The sequence below is a fragment of the Nymphaea colorata genome, chromosome 4 (assembly GCF_008831285.2).
Source record: "Nymphaea colorata isolate Beijing-Zhang1983 chromosome 4, ASM883128v2, whole genome shotgun sequence".
NCBI lineage: Eukaryota > Viridiplantae > Streptophyta > Magnoliopsida > Nymphaeales > Nymphaeaceae > Nymphaea > Nymphaea colorata.
In genome coordinates, this window is record NC_045141.1 from 17,204,406 (window position 1) to 17,227,997 (window position 23,592).

The 23,592-nt window shown below is 40.9% G+C and overlaps 2 protein-coding genes and 1 pseudogene across 2 annotated transcripts; 2 read left to right on the forward strand and 1 right to left on the reverse strand.

Moving 5' to 3' along the window:
* Positions 1-1,355: 1,355 nt before the first annotated feature.
* Positions 1,356-3,759, reverse strand: LOC116253448 (costars family protein WS02710_H03). The gene is made up of 2 exons (XM_031628269.2): positions 3,605-3,759; positions 1,356-1,630 (listed from the first exon to the last, which is right to left on the reverse strand). The coding sequence occupies exons 1-2, from the start codon at positions 3,683-3,685 to the stop codon at positions 1,463-1,465; spliced, it is 249 nt and encodes an 82-aa protein (XP_031484129.1). The 5' UTR covers positions 3,686-3,759; the 3' UTR covers positions 1,356-1,462.
* A 6,266-nt stretch (positions 3,760-10,025) lies between these two features.
* On the forward strand, positions 10,026-12,894 carry LOC116253201 (uncharacterized acetyltransferase At3g50280-like). The gene is made up of 2 exons (XM_031627973.2): positions 10,026-10,466; positions 11,755-12,894. Exons 1-2 carry the CDS (start codon positions 10,035-10,037, stop codon positions 12,622-12,624), a joined length of 1,302 nt encoding a protein of 433 aa, XP_031483833.1. The 5' UTR covers positions 10,026-10,034; the 3' UTR covers positions 12,625-12,894.
* Positions 12,895-16,023: 3,129 nt separating this feature from the next.
* Positions 16,024-18,603, forward strand: LOC116253202 (uncharacterized acetyltransferase At3g50280-like; annotated as a pseudogene).
* Positions 18,604-23,592: the final 4,989 nt, after the last annotated feature.

Sequence of the window (23,592 nt, forward strand, 5' to 3'; positions counted from 1 at the left end):
AGTTTTAAGCTGTCATCATGGCCCCTAGCTATTTTTCTTATTGCTAATCTGTAGTGAGCCACATGTAGGCAGCTGTGGGCAGTTGCCCACACAGTTTTAACCATTCATATTGACGCATCTAATTTTTTCGCTAAATTTATATATAGTAGTGCCCCTACATGAGTGTTCTTGAATTAGTGCCCCTCTGTCTAAATTTCCTGGCCCTGCCACTGTTGCTGAATATCGAGTTGCAATACCCACATCTCTTCCAACAGTTACTTGAGATCTTGAGGCGTCTGCAAATCGACCCCCTTTCCCATGCAACAGTAAAAGCCAGGAACCAGACTTGAGCTGGTGATATGATGATTTTCAGTCCTGTGAGCTGCTGACTGCTGAAAGAGGGTAGCTCCTCTTACCCCTTTGGCTATGACTCTTAGGATTTATTATTGGTTACTTAAGTAGCACATTTCACATTGTCAATATTGGCCCCCTATTACAGAAAAGTATGCACATCCCAACAACAAAAGTTGCCTGTAACTGAAACATTTTGTTTATTAGCATAGGAAAGACTGACCATGTGAACGAGAGCTCCATTCATCCGACTAGTAGTAAATTAGTTAACATCTTCACATGCTAAGGAACAAAAGCTATTTTTTTTCCTGTAACGTCTCATCAAAGTTAATTTTATCGATAAGAAGTTCATAAAAAATTACACTGGCTAAATGACGGTGGAAATATGTGAGGGACACATGGAGGTGCGTTGGAAATGCTGCAACTAAAGGAAGCTAAAGAAAACAAAAAAATTTGACCTTTTATAGTCGATTGTGAGTTTCAAAGAAGAGATATCAGTCCAACGAAGCAGCATTTGAGCACTCTGTAATAAGAAAAAAATAATCATATTTGCTGCAACAAGAGCGTTCATAACACTACTTTTTCCAACTGATTCTTGAAGGTCCCATTGTTCAAGGATCTGGTTGTTTCTTTTGAGTACAGAGATTTGCTATAACCTTTCCTTGTTATCCACAAGTTCACTGCACAAGTGCCGAATCTCGATCTTTTAGGTTGTCTTGATCAAGTTTGAGTGTCTACATATGATCATAGTAGTTGAACATGAATGAACCTCTAAATCATGTTATTCAAGTCAATAGTATATTTACTGAGTTTTGGCATTTTTCATGACAATCCATTTTGAAATGCAGTAAACTCATGGATACCTGGATATTCACAGGGTCAGGGAAAATGGAACCGGAAAAACTATGGCATGTGAAAGTGTTCCCACGTTTAGAGAAGGAAGGATGGCTTTGTAGAAGACTCGTTTGTGCAACAGTGTAGGTGTTTTTTCCTATTTAGTGTTTGGTTGATTACAGCAAACAGAATAAAACAACTACTCAACTGTCTCAATTCAAATAGAAACCATTCATGGATGTCACCAAAGGATCTATTGCATACGGTCCACATAAATCTTAAAAATTGACATGAGTTTTTAAGTAGGCTTTAGCAGAACAATTTCCACTTTGTCATGAACACCTTGCAACAGCAATTCTCCTTCATATGCAACAACCTTCCTCTTTTTGGCTGCACGCAGGGTTCCAACCAGTGCTTCAAATATGTTTGCGCATCGGTCATCGTTGAAGAGTACCCCAAATTTTACCTTCAATATAAACAAATAATGAGTAAGCAAGGTTACTGGGAGGCGATATTACTGTTTATCCCCTTCCCTCAATTTTTTTTTCTTAACTTTTTCTCTGCGGTCCTCCCTGCAATCAATATTGCAGATTTATTCACTGCTGCACCTATCTGTTGAAATGAAAAGTCACTATGAATGCGTCTCTTTCAATTGGTTGTACACTTTTTGACCTGGCCTTGCTCTCTGGTGATTGCTACAAAACCGTGAATTTATTTGATCATTTCGCAGCAGCAGGCATGTTCCCGTACCATAATGCTATATGATACATTCATAAAGAAGAGTATGGAGAAGCAACATAGATAGACAATCAAGGGTATCCTAAAGAACTGGGCAAAGAAGTGAATGAAAAATGGGCTTCCACTTGGTAATTGATTAATTGCAGAGGCGGATAGCTAGAATGTCCAAAGACGAGCCTACAGATTATGTAGGCAACGCTTCAGCTGCATATAGGCGACGAGGTGAGGAGAAAACATCTCCATGCATGAACTGTGAAATTTTCTTGCAGGGTTCTCCTGCAGAAACGTCATCTGTGGGTATTAATAAGGATATAAGTACATTTCCTAGACTAAGTAAAAGACATAAATGATTCCTTTCAAAGGATTTTCACGCGTTCCATGCAATCTTGAGAAGAAACAAAATCTTCGGAAGCTTTTATCAGCTTAGATGATTAAGGGTACAGCTACAGGGCCCTGTCAACCCAACATAAAAGATTTCTAAATAGCACATTGCAGGAAGGACACCAGTTGGTCCAGTTCAGATCTTCATGAACTCTACGGAGAGAGATATCTAAAGGAAAAAAGCAGATCCAAGTTGGGATTATGCCATTTTAGTAATAAAATTGCAGAATATGGTGGGATTATTCTGCGGCACTGCGCTGGCGTTCAATCTTTTCGTCTAGATATCTCACCAATGCTTTGAATAATAGCTGGCGGTGGCAGCCATCTCAAAATGAAAGAGAAAAGAAAGAAAGATCCAATGTTCTGCTTCAAGCAGACGTTAGAAAAATACGCGAGTTTCTTTCTAAATCATCCGAAAGAAAGATCAAAAGACGCAGCTAAAATGCAAAACGTTGGCAGCATAGCATCAGCACAGCTGAGCAGGACAGACCGTTAGGCGGCAGAGATTCAAATGAATAAATTAAACAAAACTACCCAGTAAAAATGGTGCCCTTCCTTGTCAAGATCCCCATATCCATGGATCTGAAAAAACCATTTTCACAGTCATGTATTTCCATAATCTCACATACATCTTCGTTCCCCATTCAAAAGAATCAAAAGCCAAAAAGACGGATGAAAACCACACGGTCCCCAAACAAACCTACCCACCTTTCCCCTGGCAAGCATCGAGTCTTGATCACTTTTCCCCAGGCAAGCCGAAGAGAAGTGGATTAGGAAGAGACAGGGACACCAAAGTATAACCAATTTTCTAGTATCAGACATATACTTAGTATACAAAGAAGAGAAGAAAAATGATGTAGAAGATCAATTAAATCTAGATGGGGAACTAATAGTACCCAAAATTAGATCTCAAAACAGCAGTATATTTCCACTCTTCAGGCCCGAGATGGCCCCTAATAAGCAACAACACCTAATTGGTTCTCTCCTATCCTCTAAAGTTCTATGATAAACAGGAACAGATCAAATCAACAATTTGCTCTATAGCACCAGTTGTTCTTATGTAACCCACAAAATCAACATGTGAGTTTTGAGATGAAAATACAAAAGCATTCAGATTTAAGGAAGGCAGGCTTTCTGACGGGAGAAAAATCTGGCAAACATGGCCTTATGCAAGAAGAAACAGTCGGTGGCTGCAGAGGAACCTGCATTTTTGGCAACCATCATGTTTCTTCTTGGATAATGCTGAACTTTAAGTAAATTCTAAGCAATTACTGAGAAAAAATATCCATGCTGCTGTTACGTTTCAAAGGATTAAAACAACCTTGTAAGAACCATCCTGTTGGGGGTCTCCCAGTCTCTTGATTTCCTCCTTCAACCGCTCTACCTCTTCCTCCACGTTCATCTTCTCTCTCTTTCTCTCTCGCTCTCCCTCCACAGATTCCAGGGATGATATGGTATTAGAAGAATTTCATTCAGGGGTCTACCTCTTGAGAATAATCCCCGTAAAAGGACTCACATATAGACATATTTTAGAACAGGACATACAGATGTGAAAAGAGGTTATATGGGAAGGGTGGCGCCTTTCACGCCCTCCCCCGTTAGACCATAACACGCACATTGGGTTGGGCCATATTCGTTGCCATCAACTCATTAAAAACCTAGAATAAAGGTGGTATAAATATTTTTAGGAAATAAATAAATAATTTTTGACTTAAAAGTCAAATTCTGAAGAAGTATCTTATCTCGGAGCATGTCATTTGTTTTGTTTTTTACGAGAACGGTAGAAGGAAGTGCCTCTTCTTCTTAGTTTGGAAGGGCGTAACACAAATTGATGAACCCATGAAAAATATTATTGTCAGTTTCATTTTTATAGGTGTTATTTTTCTATATTATAAATGTGTGATATTTTAATGTACCAGTTTTCCAGCCAGACCTCCAAATTGCTTTACACATCAATGGTGAAAGCAAAATGAAAAGAGGCTTTCCTTTCCCTTTCAATAAAAAAAACATTACACTATAATTTTTTGAAAAATCAATATGTGAAGCCTCTTGATAAAATAATTACGAAAATATGAGTATAACAACTCGACCCACTCTCGGACTCAGGCCCCTGGTTCGACGGATCCCAACTCACCCCCTATTAGTTTTGGTTTCAACACTGAAAAGGCTAAAAACCAGGACAATCTTCTCATCAATGACCCCATTCAATAACCCTTGAAGATTCCTCACAACTTTTGATACGAAACTAAACATTTGAGACATTACAATCTACCCCCCTTAAGACACATGCGTTCGGGCGTGTGGGACCCTAGGTCCGAGTGTTGAAACCGGTTCTGATACCACTATAACAACCCGACCCACTCTCAGGCTCGGATCCTTGCTTCGACGGATCCCAACCCGCTTTCCTAACAGTTTCGATTTCAACCTTGAAAAGACTAAGAATCAGAACAATCTTTTCATCAATAACCCCTTTCATAAACCCTGTTTCCAATACTCCAAGAACAACAGATCTCTTGTGAATGATTTCGTAGACTAGTCTTTACCCAGAAATCAAGCCAGTCTGCACGTCGGATAGGGCAGACTTCTTCGCGAGGCTTATCCATGACAATTTGTCTAGACCAACACACGGTAATTGGAGTGCAGCCAACTGTTTTGTCACTCTCGTGACTTCATGTCCATAAAAAAAACTTAAATAAATAAATAAATAAATATATATATATATATAGGACTACTGCTCATAGTGTCATTGCAAGACCCCATAAACGATTTTTAGATTTTTCTCTTCCACTAAGATGGATGGTAGGAGATTTTTTGAATGTCTATGTTTGAAAAAGCTTTCAAAAAAAGTTTAATTAGATAGCGAGATAAAAGGCGGAAAATGATACATGGCTAGTATTGGTATTGAAAGGAAGAGAAAAGTTTGTCGAAGGCCATCAAAGGCCCCTCTTGGGAGGGTGGTTGAGATAATCTTTATTCAGATAATTTAAAGAAAAATTAGAAAAAAAGACAGAGCTACAGTATGATAACTCGGTTGCATGTCGATAATCCGATTCATAGTACCACTAATCTGCTGACCCGATTGGCTGCCGATTTGAATTTGATTCCCAAGTTTGACAAATATGCCCACATCTCTTCCAACAGCTACGTGAGGGTTTGATCACCCCTTTCCCATCCAATAGCAAAAGCCATTTCCCATCCAATAGTAAAAGCCTGGAACCAGATTTGAGCTCTGTGAGATGCGACTTCTGAAAGAAGGTAGCTCCTCTTACCTCCTTGGTTATGACTCTTAGGATTTTCTATTGGTTACTTAAGGAGCCCATTTCACATTCTCAATCTTGATCCTTATTGTCCAAGTCACTTCTCTTTGTGTCTTAGTCACTTACTTTTTTTTTGGTTGAGTATCAGGAATATCTCCATATAAGTCAAAGATCCACATCTATGAATTGAAAGGTCCCAATGATCAACTCTACAAACAGTTACTAGAATCAATAGGTGTTCAAATCGTTTATTTGAATAAATTGAAACTTTTTTTATTAGGTTATCATGATACTTCCCAAACATCAAAATTCTTGATCAATGGAGGAACAAAAAAGTATACACATCCCTACAACTAAAATTGGCGAAACGTTTTTTTTTCTTCTTAGAATAGCAAATATATTATCTTATCAGGAACTGGTAGATTCCAGCCGGTATAGAAAGAAAATATGGGTTTTTTTTTAGAAGTTGTTGCCCTTATACCCATCACTGCAGATCAAGCTTCCTCTTGCCTCCTTATGATTGATGGAAACATCAGGTCAACATTTCTGTTACTGCTGCTTAAATAGACAAATCATTGATAATCGTCCTAGGCTTGCCTCCAAGTTGGAGGTCAATAACTCACGGCTTTGGAGGGGAGAATTCTCCAGTGTAGAGGGAGGCGTACAAGGGGTTTTATGTTAGGAATAACACAAACTCTTGTCACCCCCTCTTAAGAGGGGGTTAGAAGCAATAAGGAAGAAGACAATGATTTACGTGGTTCAAAGCAATAATCTCCTACGTCCACGGTTGCACAAATCTTTCACTATTCACTCACAGATAAACACAGACACTCTCCAAGAAAAAGACTAAAAAACTGCGGCCCTCCTCTTAACATAAGGATTAGGGCGAAATCCACGGTATTGCATATGAGTGTCCAGTATGGATCAAGTTCCATACACCAACATTTTATGCTGAACAGAAACCAGAATTGCCATGATAAAATAAGTATCTCTCGGATTGTCCCGTCCTTCATGCATGAAAATCTAGGTGCTTTCCTCACCATTGAAATGCAAAAGGCAATGACGCTGCTTTGAAGGAGAAAAAAACGACTTGACGTCTTCACATGTTAGGGAGCAAAAGTTAAATCATTCTGTAACCTCTCACCCATGCCACATCTTAGTGTATGGAGGTTTATCGAGAGGACGTTTATAAAAAACTACACTGGCTAAATGACAGTGGAAACATGTGAGGAACACATGGAGGTGCTTTGGCACGTCCGCAACTTATGCAAGCTAAAGAAAAGGAAATGTTGTTTTTGTAATCGCTTGTGAGTTTGAAAGATGAGATGTCATTGGAAAGAAGCAGCATTTGGGCACCCTGTAATAAGAAAAAAAAAATCACATTTGCTGTAACAATAGGGTTCATAACACTTTTGATGGTTCCATTGTTCAAGGACCTGACTGTTTCCTTTGACTTGAGTGTAGACATTTGCTATTTGCCTTTCCTTGTTATCCAAAAGTTCACTGCACAAGTGCGAATCTTCTAGATTGTCTTGATCAAGTTTGAGCTTCTAGATGTGATCATAATAGTTGAAAAAACCTCTAAATCATGCTATTCAAGTCGATAGTATGTCGATTGAGAGATTTGACATTTTTCATGACCATCTATTTTGAAATGCAGCAAACTCATGGATGCATGAATATTCGCAGGGTCGAAATGGAACCAAAAAAATTTGGGCATGTGAAAATGTTGTTCTTCTTTTTTCGGGTGAACGAAGGTTCATTCCACTGTTCGAAACGAGGCCCAAAACCCCCTCACTCCATTCTTCCTACCTGCCAGGTTTTGGGCTGTGTTGGTGTCAGCAATAGCAACGATGTACTCTTCAGCTTAGATGTCGCGCCCTACTACCTTAAAATATAAGAAGATAGCACCCATGAGAATGAAACTAGAGACCTACCTATATAGGTCCCTAGTCCGACCACTTACACTATGCTCCTTGAAGCAAAAATATTGCTCTTTCTTGCCAACAATTCCTCCCTCCTCTGTTTCAATAGTGTCACATGCATCTTTGTGCCCCATCTAAAAGAATCAAAAGCCCCAAAGATAGATGAAACAAGGTGGTCAGGAATCTTCCCCCTCAATTAGTGCTTGGATCGAGTCTTCATCACCTTTTTTCATTTTAGCCGATGTTTATTTTAAGGATATGTATTTACAAACCGACAAATTTTATATTTATTGAATTCCTAAATATTCTTTTTTATAGTTTTCATTTTTATTCATATAAATAGTTTTTTTTTTGTATTAATCATGAGTTTTTTTTTGTCGTACCTAAAACGACGCATTAAATTACATACACAAAAAATCACATATGTAACCAGCTTTGATACTCAATAGGGTGAAGTGCTTAGTGACCTATATAACGAGTTTAAGTGCTTGAAATGTTTGATAAAATAAAAATATCCCGGTCATAGGAAAAAGTAGAATCTGCCTTCAGGTCCCGTTTGATGAAGGTTAAGAAAAATGCACGGTAAAATTACCATTGTATAACATAGAGTTTTTTTCGTAAAAAAAAAAGTCACATAGAGAGGTTCCACTTTTTTGAGTCAAATTTTTTCACCGTCTCAAACAAAAATGCATCGTAAAATTTCTTGTAAAGTAAACCGTACAGTAAAAAAATCTCATACAGGACCTCAACGACAAAGGTGAAAGGTGAAAAAGTAATTCAGTGCAGAATTAATGAAAAAGCCTCAATTAGGCGACGTGGTAGCCTGTGAGGACGCCGACGCATGAAAGGGGCGGAGCTATGTCACCGCCATACGCCATGTCGGCTCGCCTGCCGGTACCGGTATGTCGGTACGGCAGTACTGGTACGTCGGTACGCGGTGGTACATTTGGATCCGGGTAGAAACCAGATCCAAGCCATAATAACGAAAAAAACGAACTCACTTGTCACTGGCCGAGCTTTTCCGACCCGCGCGGCGCCGAAGGCGTTCCCCAAAGCCTTCGGCTAGCCTGACTCATCTTTTAAGTTAGCGGAAGCATTCATCGTTTCTTCGGGACTGTGGACTAGACGAAGAGTGCTAAGCACTCGGCACACCATCACCCAGGTTTATCCCATTGTCGACAATCGGCAAGCCGTGGCCATGAGGCCCTGTCAGAACTTTACCATTCTTCCAAGTGCCTATCTACATCCAAACGAAATCTGGGTGGGGGTAGACTTCCCTTGGGAGGAAGTCCCCAGCCGAAGCCAGTTGACGACTATATGTCATTAAGTAAGGCGGCCGACCATCGCCCTACTCGACGATGAGCATTCACTTGCTCACCCCCGCGTGACTCTACGCGGTTGTGGAACGCAGCGTATGCGCCCACTGGGGGAATTGCCCCTAACCCACGCGCACCCCCTTGTGTATCCAAACACTACGCGTGGGGTTACCTGACCCAGCCGACCTCATCGTCTTCTCCATTCTCCCTCTCCGCCTCTCGAGCGTTGTAATGACGGCTGCTTGGAGGTTGTGATTTGTTGGGCAGCGGCGGCGGACAGTGACCCGCGACAATAAGATACGCTGCCTGTTTTCCCCTCCACCATCAGAGGTATGTCTTGTTTTAATCTTTTTCGTTTCCACCCATACACCTCATCTCTGATTTTTTGGCTAAGACCCATAGGATTCGGTTGGATTTCCCTACCGACTGCAGAACCATCAAGGAGAGAAAAACTATCCAATTTAGATGTTTTCCTCAATTTTGAACGAATTCGCCCTAGTGGATGAAAAAAGGTGTAATTTATTCTCGTTTTAGTTTTCTATGTTATTATGAGTTTCTTGTTTGTTGGGTAATTAAAAAGATTTTTGCCTCTTGTAATTGTCTTACAACAATTTTGATTTTCTAGAATAAGAACTACAGACCTCTTGAGTAAGGAGGTGTCGAGGTTGTTTGTTGGTTAATTGATCTTCTTATTATAGTGGTTTAGGAATCTTATCAGATGTGTATAGAATGAAGTCATTTACGTGTGGGTTAAAACCCTTTTGTGTTAAAGCTATAAGCATTTCTTGAGCTGACAGGTGTCAAATTCTGTTTTTGAAGTTCAGTATGTTCACGGACTCGTATCTGATTTCCTTAAGAAACATTCTATGTTTTCTTTATTTTTATTATGAGATTGGATGTAGGGAACTTTTGGATTTTGTCTGTGATGATATTATCATTTTTTTTTTAAATTTACAATTTTTTAATTAAAAAAATAATATTATCACCGTACCATCGATTGACAAAAATGCCGGTACCCGTTTTTGGTACATATACCAACTCCCATACCCTTACCGGGTGACATAGGGGCCGAGATGAGACGCTCAGTCGCCATCAGCCAAGCCAAGTACCAGAGACACATCTACCATTCTCCAAGTTTCCAACCAAACACGAGGCAGCTACCATTACATGGCCATTCCATACCAAGTTCAGGCGCTGGAAAGCGCTATAAGAGAAGGAGGCTCGCCAGCTTCCGGGTTCACCGCCGATAAGATATGCCGTCGACCGCCGTCGCCGTTGTACTCTCCACCAACATCGTCAGATCGGCGCGGCCCCTCGTGAGATCTCGATGCGACCTAACAGCATGGGATCTGGTGCTCCTCTCCGATTGCTACGTCCAGCAAGGTCTTGTTTACCCTAAGCCTCCGATCAAGTTCGACGATGCCGTCCAACGGCTGCGAGACTCTCTCTCCGAGTGCCTAGTTCATTTCTACCCCTTGGCCGGCCGGCTGGCGACTGACCCGGAAACCACCGTCTTCGTCGACTGCAACGACGCCGGAGCTCAGTTTGTGGTTGCTGCATGCCATGGCATTAGCGTGGCAGATTTGACGGCGGACGGAGATGTGCCCGGTGCAGTAAGGTCCTTCTTCCCACTGACTGGTGCCCTCAATCATGATGGCCATTCCCTTCCACTCCTCGCAGTGCAGGTATTGATCGTGTTGCTCGGGATTTGAACGTCCATCGGATTGAGGATTTGAAAGAGAACGTGAATACCACATGGTTTCTTTCTGGTGCTTCGTACAACTTTAGAGTTTGCTACTTTTATTGCTTATAAGCTGACAACACGATAGATGCAAATGATTTCTTAAAACATTAATACTATATATAAGGTTCAATATTCTTTTGTTTTATGTGGCAATACATTATCTAAAAATTTCTCTAATTAATGACAGCGATTAGCCGACTACGTGCTTTGATAGTATGTTATTAACAAATGTTTCCTTCAAATGATATTCAGGTGAGATTTTATTTAATTTAGATCATTTAACAATACTTCATCAGTGTGGTATTTTGGCTACTACCTAACAGGAAATTGGGTCTCCCAATACCAAATTGAAATACAAAACAGATGGTAAGTGTTATCTCTTCAAGAACAGGAGAACAGGATTGTCAAAACTACTTGAAACATGAAGTCAAGGCATACGAACATACAACATGAGACGTTTTCCCAATTATAATGTTTGTTTCCCCTTTTCTTTCATAGCCTTCTTTGCCTCCAAAGCAATATTAAAATTTATATTTAAAACTGTGTTCCGTTTTATTTATAGCGGCTTTGGATTTCTCATGCTTAAGTGAAAAGGTGTAGAATACTAACATGGATCGTAACACTCAATTTGAAAGATATGAATCGTAACACTTAAATTAAAAGATCGTAAGACCACTCAAATCTTGAAAATCATAACACTTAAATTAAAAAATGATGTATACGCGTAAATGGAGAGAAGAATGAGGAGAGACCAAATAAGCTCACGTCACATATATGCACCCAATAGAAGAACGTAGGGCCCGAGGTAGTTTAGGAATTAAAAAAACCAATGTTCTTTTTTTACATTTAACTTTTTTTTACTACTTATCTTATCTATATAAAAAAGACATTTTTTTTTTATGATCAAGAGTATTTTGGTTATTATATAATGTAGTACACAATTATGCACCAGCTTAGGGCCGAATGATGAGGCCGTTTGTGATATTTTATAATATTAATTAAAATCTATCTTTCTTTTTCTCTTTCCTCCCCCGAGGAGAAATTCATGGATTTGAGTTGAAAATCTTAAACCCCATGGTTCTTAAGTTCACAGTTTGCTAAAACCATAATGAATTTACGATTGGGGGTTTATGTTAAATGAGACCAATTCCCCGATCCACACCAGTTGTGAGAGGAATTACGCTGCTTATGGCGCAAGATCACTGAAATGGTTCTACATACATGTTCAGATAACAGCACTGGCAGATGGGATGTTCATCGGCTGCTCCTTCAACCACAGCATCGCCGACGGGGAATCAATGTGGCACTTCATCAACTGCTGGTCCGAGCTCAGCCGAGGAAGCCGACAAATTTCCCGTCCACCACTCATGGATCGTGCATTCCTAAGGAAAGAACCCATCCGATTCGTTCCCACAGAAGAAGCGATTAGAGTCAACAAGTGGCCTGCGCATGGCCTGAGCTCACGCGTCTTCCGCTTAAGCCAAAAGGCGATGGCCAGCCTGAAGGCCAAAGCCAACCAACAAGGCAAGCTGGAGAAGGGCGAGATATCATCATTCCAAGCACTATCGGCACTCATCTGGCGAGCCGTGACGAGGGCAAGGAAAGCAACAGCGGGCCAAATGACCATCTGCTTGATGGCTGTAGGGAACAGGCAAAGGATGGATCCGCCAATGCCACCGGAAAGCTTCGGCAACTACGTTACTGCAGCATGCAGCAGGGCACCTGTTGGCGAGCTACTAAGCCGAGACCTCGGTTCGGCGGCGCGTGCGCTGCACGAGACAGTCAGTAGCCTAACGTCTGAAGGAGCGCGTGCCTACGTTGAGGCATGGGTAGAGAAGCCCTATCTACTTTCACTGGAGCCCAACCCTTATCTCATCTTGGTAGCGGGCTCACCAAGGTTCGAGGTATATGGGAACGATTTCAGCTGGGGCCGGCCGGCCGGCGTGTTATGGGGCCCGGCGGCGAAGTTTGATGGGAAGGTGTTGGCTTCACAAGGCTGCGAGGGTGCTGGCAGCGTGGACCTGGAAGTTTGCCTTTCTCCTGAATCCATGAGTGCATTGGCATTAGATGAAGAGCTCAAAGAAGCTCTCTCTCTTTGATTTAGAATTTGAGAGCAGACCAATTGTGATGATGAAATCTCTCTATGAAGTATGAAGCATGAGGAGGTGTTTGTCTTTATCGTGGGGTTTGGTTTGGTTTGGTGCACTGCTGTCTATTTACGGTACGTTGTAGGAGGGATGGCAAAGTCAGATTCGCCATGCTTTTTTCGAATGCTTTGCCTTCACAATTAGTTCGAATGTCTTTTATGTCTACATACAGTAGCCTTCCTTGTATCTCTCTTCCAATTCACTAGTGTCTTTGTGTCATCATTTGTATTGCCCGGTCTTTTGTTGAACACCATTCGGTTTAATGTATCCTTCTTGGTAAACCGTGCACAGTTTCCCTGCATATCTACTCCTAATCCACTGATCAGGAGCCCTGACCCACTCTTAAGGATACATGTCATGCACATGGACTTATGCGTGATAAAACATATACTGGCTTGTCCATATGACCAACTTTATACCAATTGTTGGAAATAAGATGAGCTCGGACACCCACTAAAAAAATTACTAAAAAACACTAATTCAAATAACTTTTCTTATGCTATAATACTTCAGTCTCTTATATGAGCTTAACCCCTTGCATGGATATATATGTAATGGTGGGGACACTTTTTTGAACACTTGTACTGTATTACAAAGAGAACATGATTTTTAGACATCTTTTGTTGGGTCCCGCCTTCAATTATGAGTCAAAAATTTTAGCTGAAAAATAAACCAGTCTAGCTCAAGTGGAGCTTATGTGAGGTAGCTTGAATTGAGCCCAAGTTGGCTCTACTCATTGAACAACTTTAATAGCGTCCAAGCCCATACACGTGCATTCGACAATCATTTGGCCTTTTCTACTCTCCACTACTTTTAGGGTTTTTTTTTTTCCTTGACAGAACCTTGTTGTTTTCATAGGTGAAAAAACATTGTCAGTAATATATAATATTGCTCAAACGAAAGAACATATTAATTAGCTTTACCTATCTGTGGCAGAGAGGACAATATAGGCTCATATCATTCCCTAGTCGTAGTCTTCCAGATACCTTCCAACACTTTGTGTCAGTGTACTATCCACAATCTTTCGAAAAAGCAAGTTTCTTATCAAATCACTTTTATATAACCTTTATAACAACTTTTTGCCGACAACTTTAACTAAGTGTGACCTATAAAATTTTCGGGTGAGCAAGGAGTATTAAACCCATCGCCCGAAAAAGGCCCGAAGGACCCCCATTCCCCTGCCTCTGGAGTCCTGAGCTGCGTCGGTGTCAGCGACAGCAACGGTGCACCCTTCAGCTTAGATGCCGCGCCCTACCGCCTTAAGACAGTGACCTATAAAATTTATTTTTCTACACATTTAATATAATTTTTGACTTTAAGCATATTGTGAAACAGACCACATCTGGCGCATGCTATGTCTAGTTATTCTGGCAGTTATCTCGAGAGTCTAACCCATCATCTAAAACAAAGACTACAACCTCACTATCACTTAAGATAGACTACTAGATCACCCTTTTTTTTATAGTAAAGTTCATGTGCTTTTATGAAACCTTGCGAAATCATCTTGGATAATTTATACTTGAAAGAATATAACTCCAACAAATTTTGGATTAATTTGTTTAAAGATAGTGTTTGTTTGTATGTGTTGTCTTCATTTTATTTTTTCTTTCCTCAGCTAAGCCTCATTTTTTTTTGTTATTTTGAAACTCCCCTCTTTTGTATGGATTCTGAAATCCCTGGACCCATGTCTAGGGATATCAATATATCAGATTTGAATGGATATCCGGCTGATCCGATCCAAAAAAATTAGATATGGATAAAAATATAATATCCTATTAAGAAATCGAATCGGATTTGGATTTAATAGATGTCATCCGATCGGATTCAGATATACATAAATATCATATCGGATTTGAATACGGATTCAAATCAGATTCATTTTTAGACAAATATCTTGTATCTAATGTTTGAAAATTGGCAAAATCCGGTTCAAAATTCGGATTCGGATTCATTCATATATAAATATAAAAATCAGATTCGGATTGTAAAATCGGATTTCGAATTCGGATATGACTTTGCTTTATTCAATTTCGAATCCGAATATATGAATATCCGAAAAAGTGGATATGATTAAAGATGTATCCGATCCGAATTCGATCAGTTGACATCCCTACCAATGCCTATACATTGCATATTGACTATATTGGTGGCAGTCGTACATGTGCTGGTGGTATCATACTTTCAAATGTTGGTAGATTATGTTTGATTAGGCAGGTCTTGATGATCATTCTTCTATATGTATGTCTTTTAGATCAACATTACCTAAATTCAAAAAAATATTTGTAGCCTTTTTCTAGGCCTATGAAGCACACAAATTAAGGCATTATTCTATCACGGAAGATCCTATATATCTTTGGAAGGGAGAGCCAGCCTTCAAAACTTGATGGATACCAATAAGTCTCATATGACCTGCTTAGGCCGAAATGTATTGGTTGGACTCTCTAAAAAGTCTGCATGCAAAGTTTTTTTGTTAACTAACGTGGTCTGGATTAGACTGCACAGTCATAGAAGTTCATTGAGGTAAAATAAATTTCAAGATTTTGGAAGCTGATAAATGGGGAGAGTCTATAAATTGTCCAGTCTCTCGTCATTTGGAATTTGATAAATGGGTGCAAGGGCTAGAATGCTCGGAGTGAAAATTTTTTGGGTGGACCAAATAAGCAAAATAACCCCAACAAAAAAGTTAACAAGAAAGAAGACTAGAAAGGTCCCCCTCAAAAAATGAGGCGGTGGCTTCTGGGCAGAGATCTACAACCAGCCAAATCAATTTGGACTTGACTCAAACTTAAGATCGACTCGAGCTCGGCTTTCTTTCATAAATGAGTCGAGTTCAAGTTTGAGTTAAAACTCGAATTATAAATGAGTCCAGTTAGAGTTATACAAACTCGACTTATTTAAACTTGACTTGGCTCATGCCTTCCCTGTTTGTTAATGTTCAAAGGTATTGTCGATAAATTTTAAACAAATTTTAAAATTCTTTTTGTGGTTTTGATTTTCATTTAAAGAAAAAAAAAAGTGAATCAAGTCACTCGAACGTAATTGGAGTTGAGCTAACTTGGCTCATAAAGCTCGATTAGCTCGAGCTGAGCAACATGTGATCTAGCATAGCTCGGCTTGCTCGTTATACATTCTTACTTATGAGGGGTTGAACACCAGTGTATCTGAAGTAATAATGTAGCGTACCCATTAGAGAAGCACAAAATGCTACGGCTTATGGCACAATTAACGAGAGAATACAGTCCATTTTCACAGAGAAAGGCTTTGGAAGATAACGAACTGACTAACAAAATCCCATGAATGGGACACCTGCGTCACAGCTTCTTGCCACATTCCATCATAACGTTGCGCGAGATGCCGAGCATCCTCAGGGTGCACCCATCACCATGTCTACGACAGTGCATAAATTGCCATTAGCATGGCAGAGCTTCTTAGTAAAGTAGAATGCCATTAAGAATCGATTGGCAGTGATACAAGTGACGTAATTGTTGTTTTGTTGGAATCAATTCATTAACGGAGCTAGAAAATTTTTTTGGTGGGAGCATTCATTTAATACCTTTAAATTCTTTGAGACACTTACATGTAAATATATCAAAACACACACACACACACACACACACACACACACACACACACACATATATATATATATATATTAAACTCATTTTGTAAAGGTGATGTGAACTGCCATCACCAACCACCATGTGGCTACGCCATTAAACCAATCTATGCACAATGGTAACTCTACATTTAGTGGACACTACGAGACATCAGTGCATAAATTGCCATTGCCATGGCAGAGCTTCTTAGTAAAGAAGAATGCTCATTAAGATCGATTGGCAGTGACATAAGTGACCATTAATTGTTGTCTTGTTGGGATCAATCTATGTAGAATGGTAACTCTTCATTTAGTGGAGACTACTGACAGTGATAAGAGGAAGGGAGCTGCCGGAGCTCCCGTTTTCTGGCAAAACACTGACAAGCTGCCGGCGACTGTGGGGGAAATAGAGTCGTCCATCTATTTTTAAATGGGCAATCGTAGTTTGATGTCCAATTACTTTAGAGTCACCATTGAAACACTCATATTTAGCAGTGTCCAGTTGGGAGGTAGAGGGCAAGAACAATTGTCTTGTCCGCATTTAAAGCTAATGTGGGCACCGAGCCACCCACTACTTGCCATCCTTTAGAAAGGCCCCTTTTTAATACATGAAGATACCAATTTTTTTTTTTTTTGTGGATGCACTCATTTAATACCTTTAATTTCTTTGAGGCACTTACATATATAACAATCAAATATATTATGTAGCTATGAGGTGGTTTTCGTGGATTTAGATAGGGGTTCCATGGAAAAGATTGTGTCAGCTGAGAAGTGGTAGAAAGACATCTCTGTTTATTTAAAAAAATGCGTTGAAAGGAACGTTTGTGCCCTTGGTGTCATACAAATGGGTAGAAGCCATAAAGTTTTTTATGAGAGGGGCCGAATTATAGTTTCAAAATTTTAAATGGAATTGAGATATACGTTTTCAAAATTTTTGTATAAGATAAATAAGATCTTGTTAACTTTTACCTATAAACATTTTAAAAACATTTTTTTAGGGTGGGTTTGGATCCGTCGAACCCAGGGGCCCAAGCCCGAGAGTGGGTTGGGTTGTTATACCTACTCGATTGGAGCTAACTGCATGGGATTTGTCCATGCTTTCCACTCACTACATACAGCTTTGTGTCATCTTTCCTAAGCCATCTGTGTCGTTCGAAGACACCATCTGTCGCCTTCAAACCTCCCTCTCTGACAGTCTCTGGTACTTTCCCTTCTTGTTCGGCAGGCTAGTCACGGACCCGGAAACTACTACCTTCGTGGATTGCAAGGACTCTGGAGTCGAGTTCACCGTCTCCAAGGCGGCCGGACTCTGCATCTCGGACCATCTCGGACCTAGTTTCAGATGTTGTTCCGGAAACCGTAAACTCCTTTTTCCCTTTGGTTGCTGCCATCGGCTACGACGGCCATTATCGTCCACTTCTTGCTGTCCAGGTATGACGCCGTTCTGTTTATCTTGCACAAGCGTAAGCAATTCAAGTTAATGTGGAGTACCAACTCCTATATTTTCTAATATTAGAGTTAGTTTAAGTTGTACACTAGGTGACAGAGGTGATGGACGGAGTAGTGATAGGCTGCTCGATGAACCATGCGATCGCTGATGGCGGGTCCTTCTGTCACTTTGTCAAGTCATGGTCTGAGCTCGGCGCCGGACCCAAAACCATAACTCGGCAGCCAATGACCGAGCGGCCATTGATTCATAAGGAGGTTGGCCAGATGCGGTTCATCGCCTCTGAAAAGGATTTGGACCAAACCTTACCACACCATTCAAGGTCCGCATGTTCCGGTTTACTAGCAAAGCCGTGGCTCGGGTCAAGGCCAAGATAAACGACCGACTCAAGCTGGAATCCGGCGAGATCTCATCTCTCCAGGCGATCACCGCCCTCTTGTGGCGGTCCACGATGCGCGCCAAGAATTTTTCAGACGAGGCGATTACCGGCAATTGCCTGCACCCACTGGTGGTGCAAGCCAAGGTGGGTGAGCTCCTGGCTCATGACCTCAGCTGGGCGGCTTAAGCCTTGCACAGTGAGGTTGCAGCCCAGACGGCCGATGTTATCCGTGAACGCGTGATGGCATGGGCGAAGATGCCATTCACGTATGGCAACAGTCGGCCAGTGTCAAACGTCGTTGTGGTGGGAATGTCCCCAAGGTATGAGATATATGGGATCGACTTCGGGTGGGGAATGGGTCATTCTGTGATCGGTGGACCAGGGAGCAAGTTGGATGGGAAAATTAAATCTTTCCCAGGAAAAAGTGGGAATGGAAGCATCGATTTACAGGTTTGCTTGGCCCCTTAGTATATGAGCGCCTTGGAGTCAAATGCACTCAACGCTGCCTAACTTCCTTTATCTATCTATCTATCTATCTATCTATCTATCTATCTTAATGTTGTAACTGACATCATTAATTACAGCACCTATGGGTCTGCATTTCCAGTTCAAGTTCATTTAATGAATCATCTTTGTTGCTAATGACTCTCTTGATGCATGCTGGGTAGTACTTTAACTGTGGTGCCTTTCAAAGTAGTGGGGGAACCATGCATGCAGTGTTGTGTCACAGTACTTTTTGGTACGTAGTAACGATCCATTACGTAGTGGGGAAACCCTGCATGAAAGTAGCGATGAAGGCCTGACTCCTGAGTAAGGGTGAACAACGAGCCGAGCAACTCGAGCTCGACTCGAAATAGCTCAGTTTGTGGTTGCTGCTATCAGAACATTGAGGGGCAGAGAATTTTGGGAAAGATGTTTATAGAGGTTCTGTATAAACCTACGTCCTCTTCTCTCAATCACAGCTACCTGCTGAGTTGAGGTTCCACTACGTTTTTATAGATATACAAGTCCCAACGGATCTTTGATTACAATTTTGGAATCCACCATTTCTTCCTTTCATAGATTTATGGCTGTTAATTTCTTCCTCTTTGAATGTGGCGTATCTTCCTTTGCTGGTGTAGACGTTGGGGCTATTTCCTTTGTTGGTATAGCCGTTGAGACTTCCTTTCTTGCTTTGGTGGTTCCTTCCTTCTTGCACTTTGTCATTTGATGTCTTAACATCCCCCTGCAAACTCAACGGTCCAGGAATGACGTTGAGTTTGGACCGAAGGGTATGGAGGGGAGTGATGGGCAACGGTTTAGTGAGTATATCTGCTAGTTGATGGGAGGATGGAATATGTTTAACTAACAGTTGATTTTTGGCAATGCGGTCTCAAACAAAGTGGACATCAAGTTCAATGTGTTTGCTTCGACTATGAAAAACGGGGTGAGCCTCCATATAGGTTGCACTGATATTATCACACCAAAGAATTGGTGTAGATGGTGTGGAGATGTGTAGCTCTTGTAGGAGGTACTGGACCCAAATGAGTTCTGCAGTGGCATTTGCAATAGCCCTGTATTCCGCTTCTGAACTAGATCGAGCGAGTGGGTTGCTTTTTGGAGCTCCAGGAAATGATATTTGGCCCTAAGAATACAACATATCCCCCTGTGGATTTGCGATCGTCAGGGCACCCTGCCCAATCTGCGTCAGAGTATGCAATTAGATGTAATCTGCTCGATGGCCGTATCAACGGTCCAAAGTTAACGGTGCCTTTGACATAGCGTAGTATCCTTTTAACCGCTGACCAATGCTCTTGAGTCGGCCTATCCATGAATTGACATACTTTGTTTACTGAAAAGGCTAAGTCGGGTCGAGTTAGTGTCAGATATTGGAGCGTGCCAACCACCTGCTGGTATTCGGTAGGATTGTGATATACTACTTCGGTGCCTTGGGAGAGAGCTTTGGAGGTTGTCATAGGCGATGCTGCAGGTTTAGCTCCGACCATGTTGGTTCGCTTGAGAAGGTCCAAGCAGTACTATTGTTGGGATAAAAGGAGGCCATCAGCAAAGTGACATACGTGGATGGCCAAGAAAATAGTTGAGCAGTCCAAGGTCTTTTAGAGCAAAGGCTTTGCTGAGATTTTTGATCAAAGCATTGATGTGATGAGGAGAATTTCCTGTGACTAGTATGTCATCGACATACACTAATACATATACCACAAAGGAGCCCTGTTGATAAATGAAAAGAGAGGTGTTAGTTTTGGATATAGAAAAACCATAACTTACCAAGGCTTGGCTGAGTTTTTGATACCAAGCGCGAGGAGCTTGTTTGAGACCATAGATCGCCTTTTGAAGCTTGCATACAAACTTAGGCTTTTGTTTGAAGCCAGGTGGTTGATCCATAAAAACAGTTTCATGTAACTCACCATTAAGAAAGGCATTGTGAACATCAAGTTGATGCACATCCCATTTAAACGAAACTGCAAGAGTTAAAATGATTCTAATGGTGGTGGGTTTGACGACAGGACTAAAGGTGTCAAAATAGTCGACTCCCTCTTCTTGCGTGTAGCCCTTGGCTACAAGACGCGCCTTGTAGCGTTACAGAGATACATCCGCTTTTCATTTAACTTTGAATATCCATTTACATCCTACAATGTTTTGATTGGCTGGTCGAGGAACAAGGGTCTAAGTATGGTTTTCAATAAGAGCTTTATATTCACTGGTCATTGCTTGAACCCAGTGGGGGTTGGTTTTGGCTTTGGTGTAAGACGTTGGTTCAAGAAGATCTAGAGAGTGAGTGAGAAAAGCATAAGGGATAGGATGGACGGTAGATGTGAGGGCCTTGGGTACTCTGATCCCGTTCATAGAACGAGAAGACATAGAGTGAGTGCGGGCAGGAGGGTCAATATTGGAAGGGATCGGTGGAGGCAAAGGTTCAAGAATGGGTGATGGTAGAGTTGCAACTTGAAAGTGGTTTGAGTTGGCTGGGACCACGTGCGAAGGTGAATGATTAGTGGGCTGGTCACATCATTCATCATGGTTATGACTGGAGTGTTGAGGATCTATGGCTGGTGAAGGAGGAATATAGGATGAAGTTATCAGAATGAGTATAGGATTATGAGAAGAGGAAGTAAAGGACGTTTTTACATCTGGTCCGTTGGAATCGTTTTGGAACGGAAATTTACTTTCATCAAAAATCACATTTCGAGAGACAAGGATTTTGTTCGTCTTTTTGTTCAAGCATAGATATCCCTTGTGTTTGTTGCTATATCCTATAAAAACATGTTCTTCAGTCTTGAAATCTAGTTTATTTCGGCGGTAAGCTTTTAGGTTGGGAAAACATGCGCAGCCAAAGATTCTAAGGAATTTAAAATCCGGTTTACGACCATAGAGTTTTTCAAATGGGCTCTTATGACCAGTAATATGAGATGGTAACCTATTAATCAAATATACAGCAGTGGCAAAAGCACAAGACCAAAACTTTTGAGGCATATGAGCATGACTTAAAAGACATAAACCAATTTCTACTATATGCCTATGTTTGCGTTCAACGGTTCCATTTTGCTCATGCGTGTGTGGGCAAGAAACGCGATGAGATATCCCTGCAGCATCAAAAATCGGTTTGAGAGCTGTGAACTCACCTCCCCAATCAGATTGAAAACATTTAATTTTTCTTCCAAAGAAGTTTTCTGCCTTGTTTTTGAAATCAGAGAATGCAGCCATCACATCAGATTTGTGACTCAAGAAGTATATCCACGTGAACTTTGTGTGTGCATCAATAAAGTGAACATAGTATTTAAATCTATCAAAACTTAAAACTGGTGCAGGACCCCACACATCTGAATAAATTAAATCAACGGGCTTAAAGAAAATATGAGTCAAATCAGTGAAAGGTAAAGCATGAGACTTTCCCCGTTGACAATCAATGCACACATGATTTTTAATTTGTCCATATGAAGGCAATCCAAAACGACTAATGACTTGCTGAACCACACGATAGGCGGCATGTCCTAGACGACTATGCCATTGATCAACCGATGCTCTTTCTCCAAGGAAGACATCCTTATTGCTCACGTTCAGCTTATTGCATCATACATCATCAAGTTTAAAACAATAAAGGCCATTTTTACTTGGTCCTCGAAAGAGTTCACTCCTTGTCTCCAGGTCCTTCACAATACAAACATGAGGGTAAAATTCCATAACAACATTATTGTCATTAGTAAATTTATGAACTGAAATCAATTTTTTAGTAATGTGAGGAACATGTAAAATTTCTTTAAGCAAGAATCTGGAATCATTCTTTGTAAAGAGGAACCATGGTTAAGAATGTGCAGACCTGTGCTGTTTCCTACTCGAACCCTTTCCTTTCCTTCATAAGGGACATGCTCGGATAAGGCGTTCAGATCATTTGTCACATGGTGAGAGGCCCCGGAATCCGGATACCACATTGCATCATTCAGTCCTGCATTATAAGCATATAGAGCACGAGGGGGAGAAATATTCTTACTGGTGGCAGCATGATTTTTTTGTTGTTTTCCTCCAGGTTTGGTTATCTTGAAGCACATCTTGGCTGAATGGCCTGGTTTATCACAACATTGACAAACTACCCGATTTTTGTTTTGCTTGTAATAACCTCCTCCTCCTCCATGGTTGGTGGTCCTAGAACTAATTTTTGCTGGACTATAGGATGAACTGTTCTTGTTTAAGAAGTTGATGGTTGGACTGGGATCAATCTCTGCTTCTTTCAGTTGAGATTCATGCGTTAACAACATACTATAGAGATCGGTTAGAGACAAAGGATCAGACCTAGTGGCTATAGAAGTCTTGAATGCGTTGTATTCCTGTGGGAGTGCTCTTAAGATATGCAAGACTAAATCATCTTCAGCCACCGGTTTTCCAGCCATGGATAGTTGCTGTCCAATCATCGTGGCCTTCTGTATTAGTTCATCAATACTATTTGTCCCTTTCTTTAAGACAACAAGTTGTTCTCTCAATTGCATCACCTTAGATCTAGAATGTGCTGCATATGTGTTTTTCAATCTTTTCCATACTTCATAAGATGATCTTAAACTCACAACTTGAGAATGAACAGGTTCCGAAAGAGGAGAAATGATCTATCCAAGTAACAATTGATCCAGCCGTAACCATTCAATATAAGCAGGGTTAAGGACTTCCTTACCTTCACTGAAGATGGTCTCGGGTGGTTGGGTTTTTGTGCCATCGACAAAACCTTTCAGATTATATGAGACAAGGAGAGGCAATAGTTGATTTTCCCATAGCATATAGTTATCAGAAGTGAGCTTTACAGCCAATAGATGCTGAAGGCTGGTTGGTGCAGGTGCAATAGGTAGCAGGTTATTCAAAAGAGCAGCATCTTGAGGTGAATCGCTAGTTGTAGATGAGTTAGGCGATGCCATGATCCCCACGCTGGAGCACACGACTAAGCGGGCAAGGGAGAACAGAGCTGAACTTCTTCCAGAAACAGGCGGACGATAAAAAATTCATAGCCCTTCAACGCCA

Excerpts from the sequence above, each read along its gene's own strand:
- LOC116253448 (XM_031628269.2), bottom strand. The coding sequence starts at position 3,685 with ATGAACGTGGAGGAAGAGGTAGAGCGGTTGAAGGAGGAAATCAAGAGA. Across the intron at positions 1,631-3,604 it reads AACAGGATGGTTCTTACAAG|GTAAAATTTGGGGTACTCTT; the intron begins GTTGTTTTAATC and ends TTTATATTGAAG.
- LOC116253201 (XM_031627973.2), top strand. The coding sequence starts at position 10,035 with ATGCCGTCGACCGCCGTCGCCGTTGTACTCTCCACCAACATCGTCAGA. Across the intron at positions 10,467-11,754 it reads TTCCACTCCTCGCAGTGCAG|ATAACAGCACTGGCAGATGG; the intron begins GTATTGATCGTG and ends ATACATGTTCAG.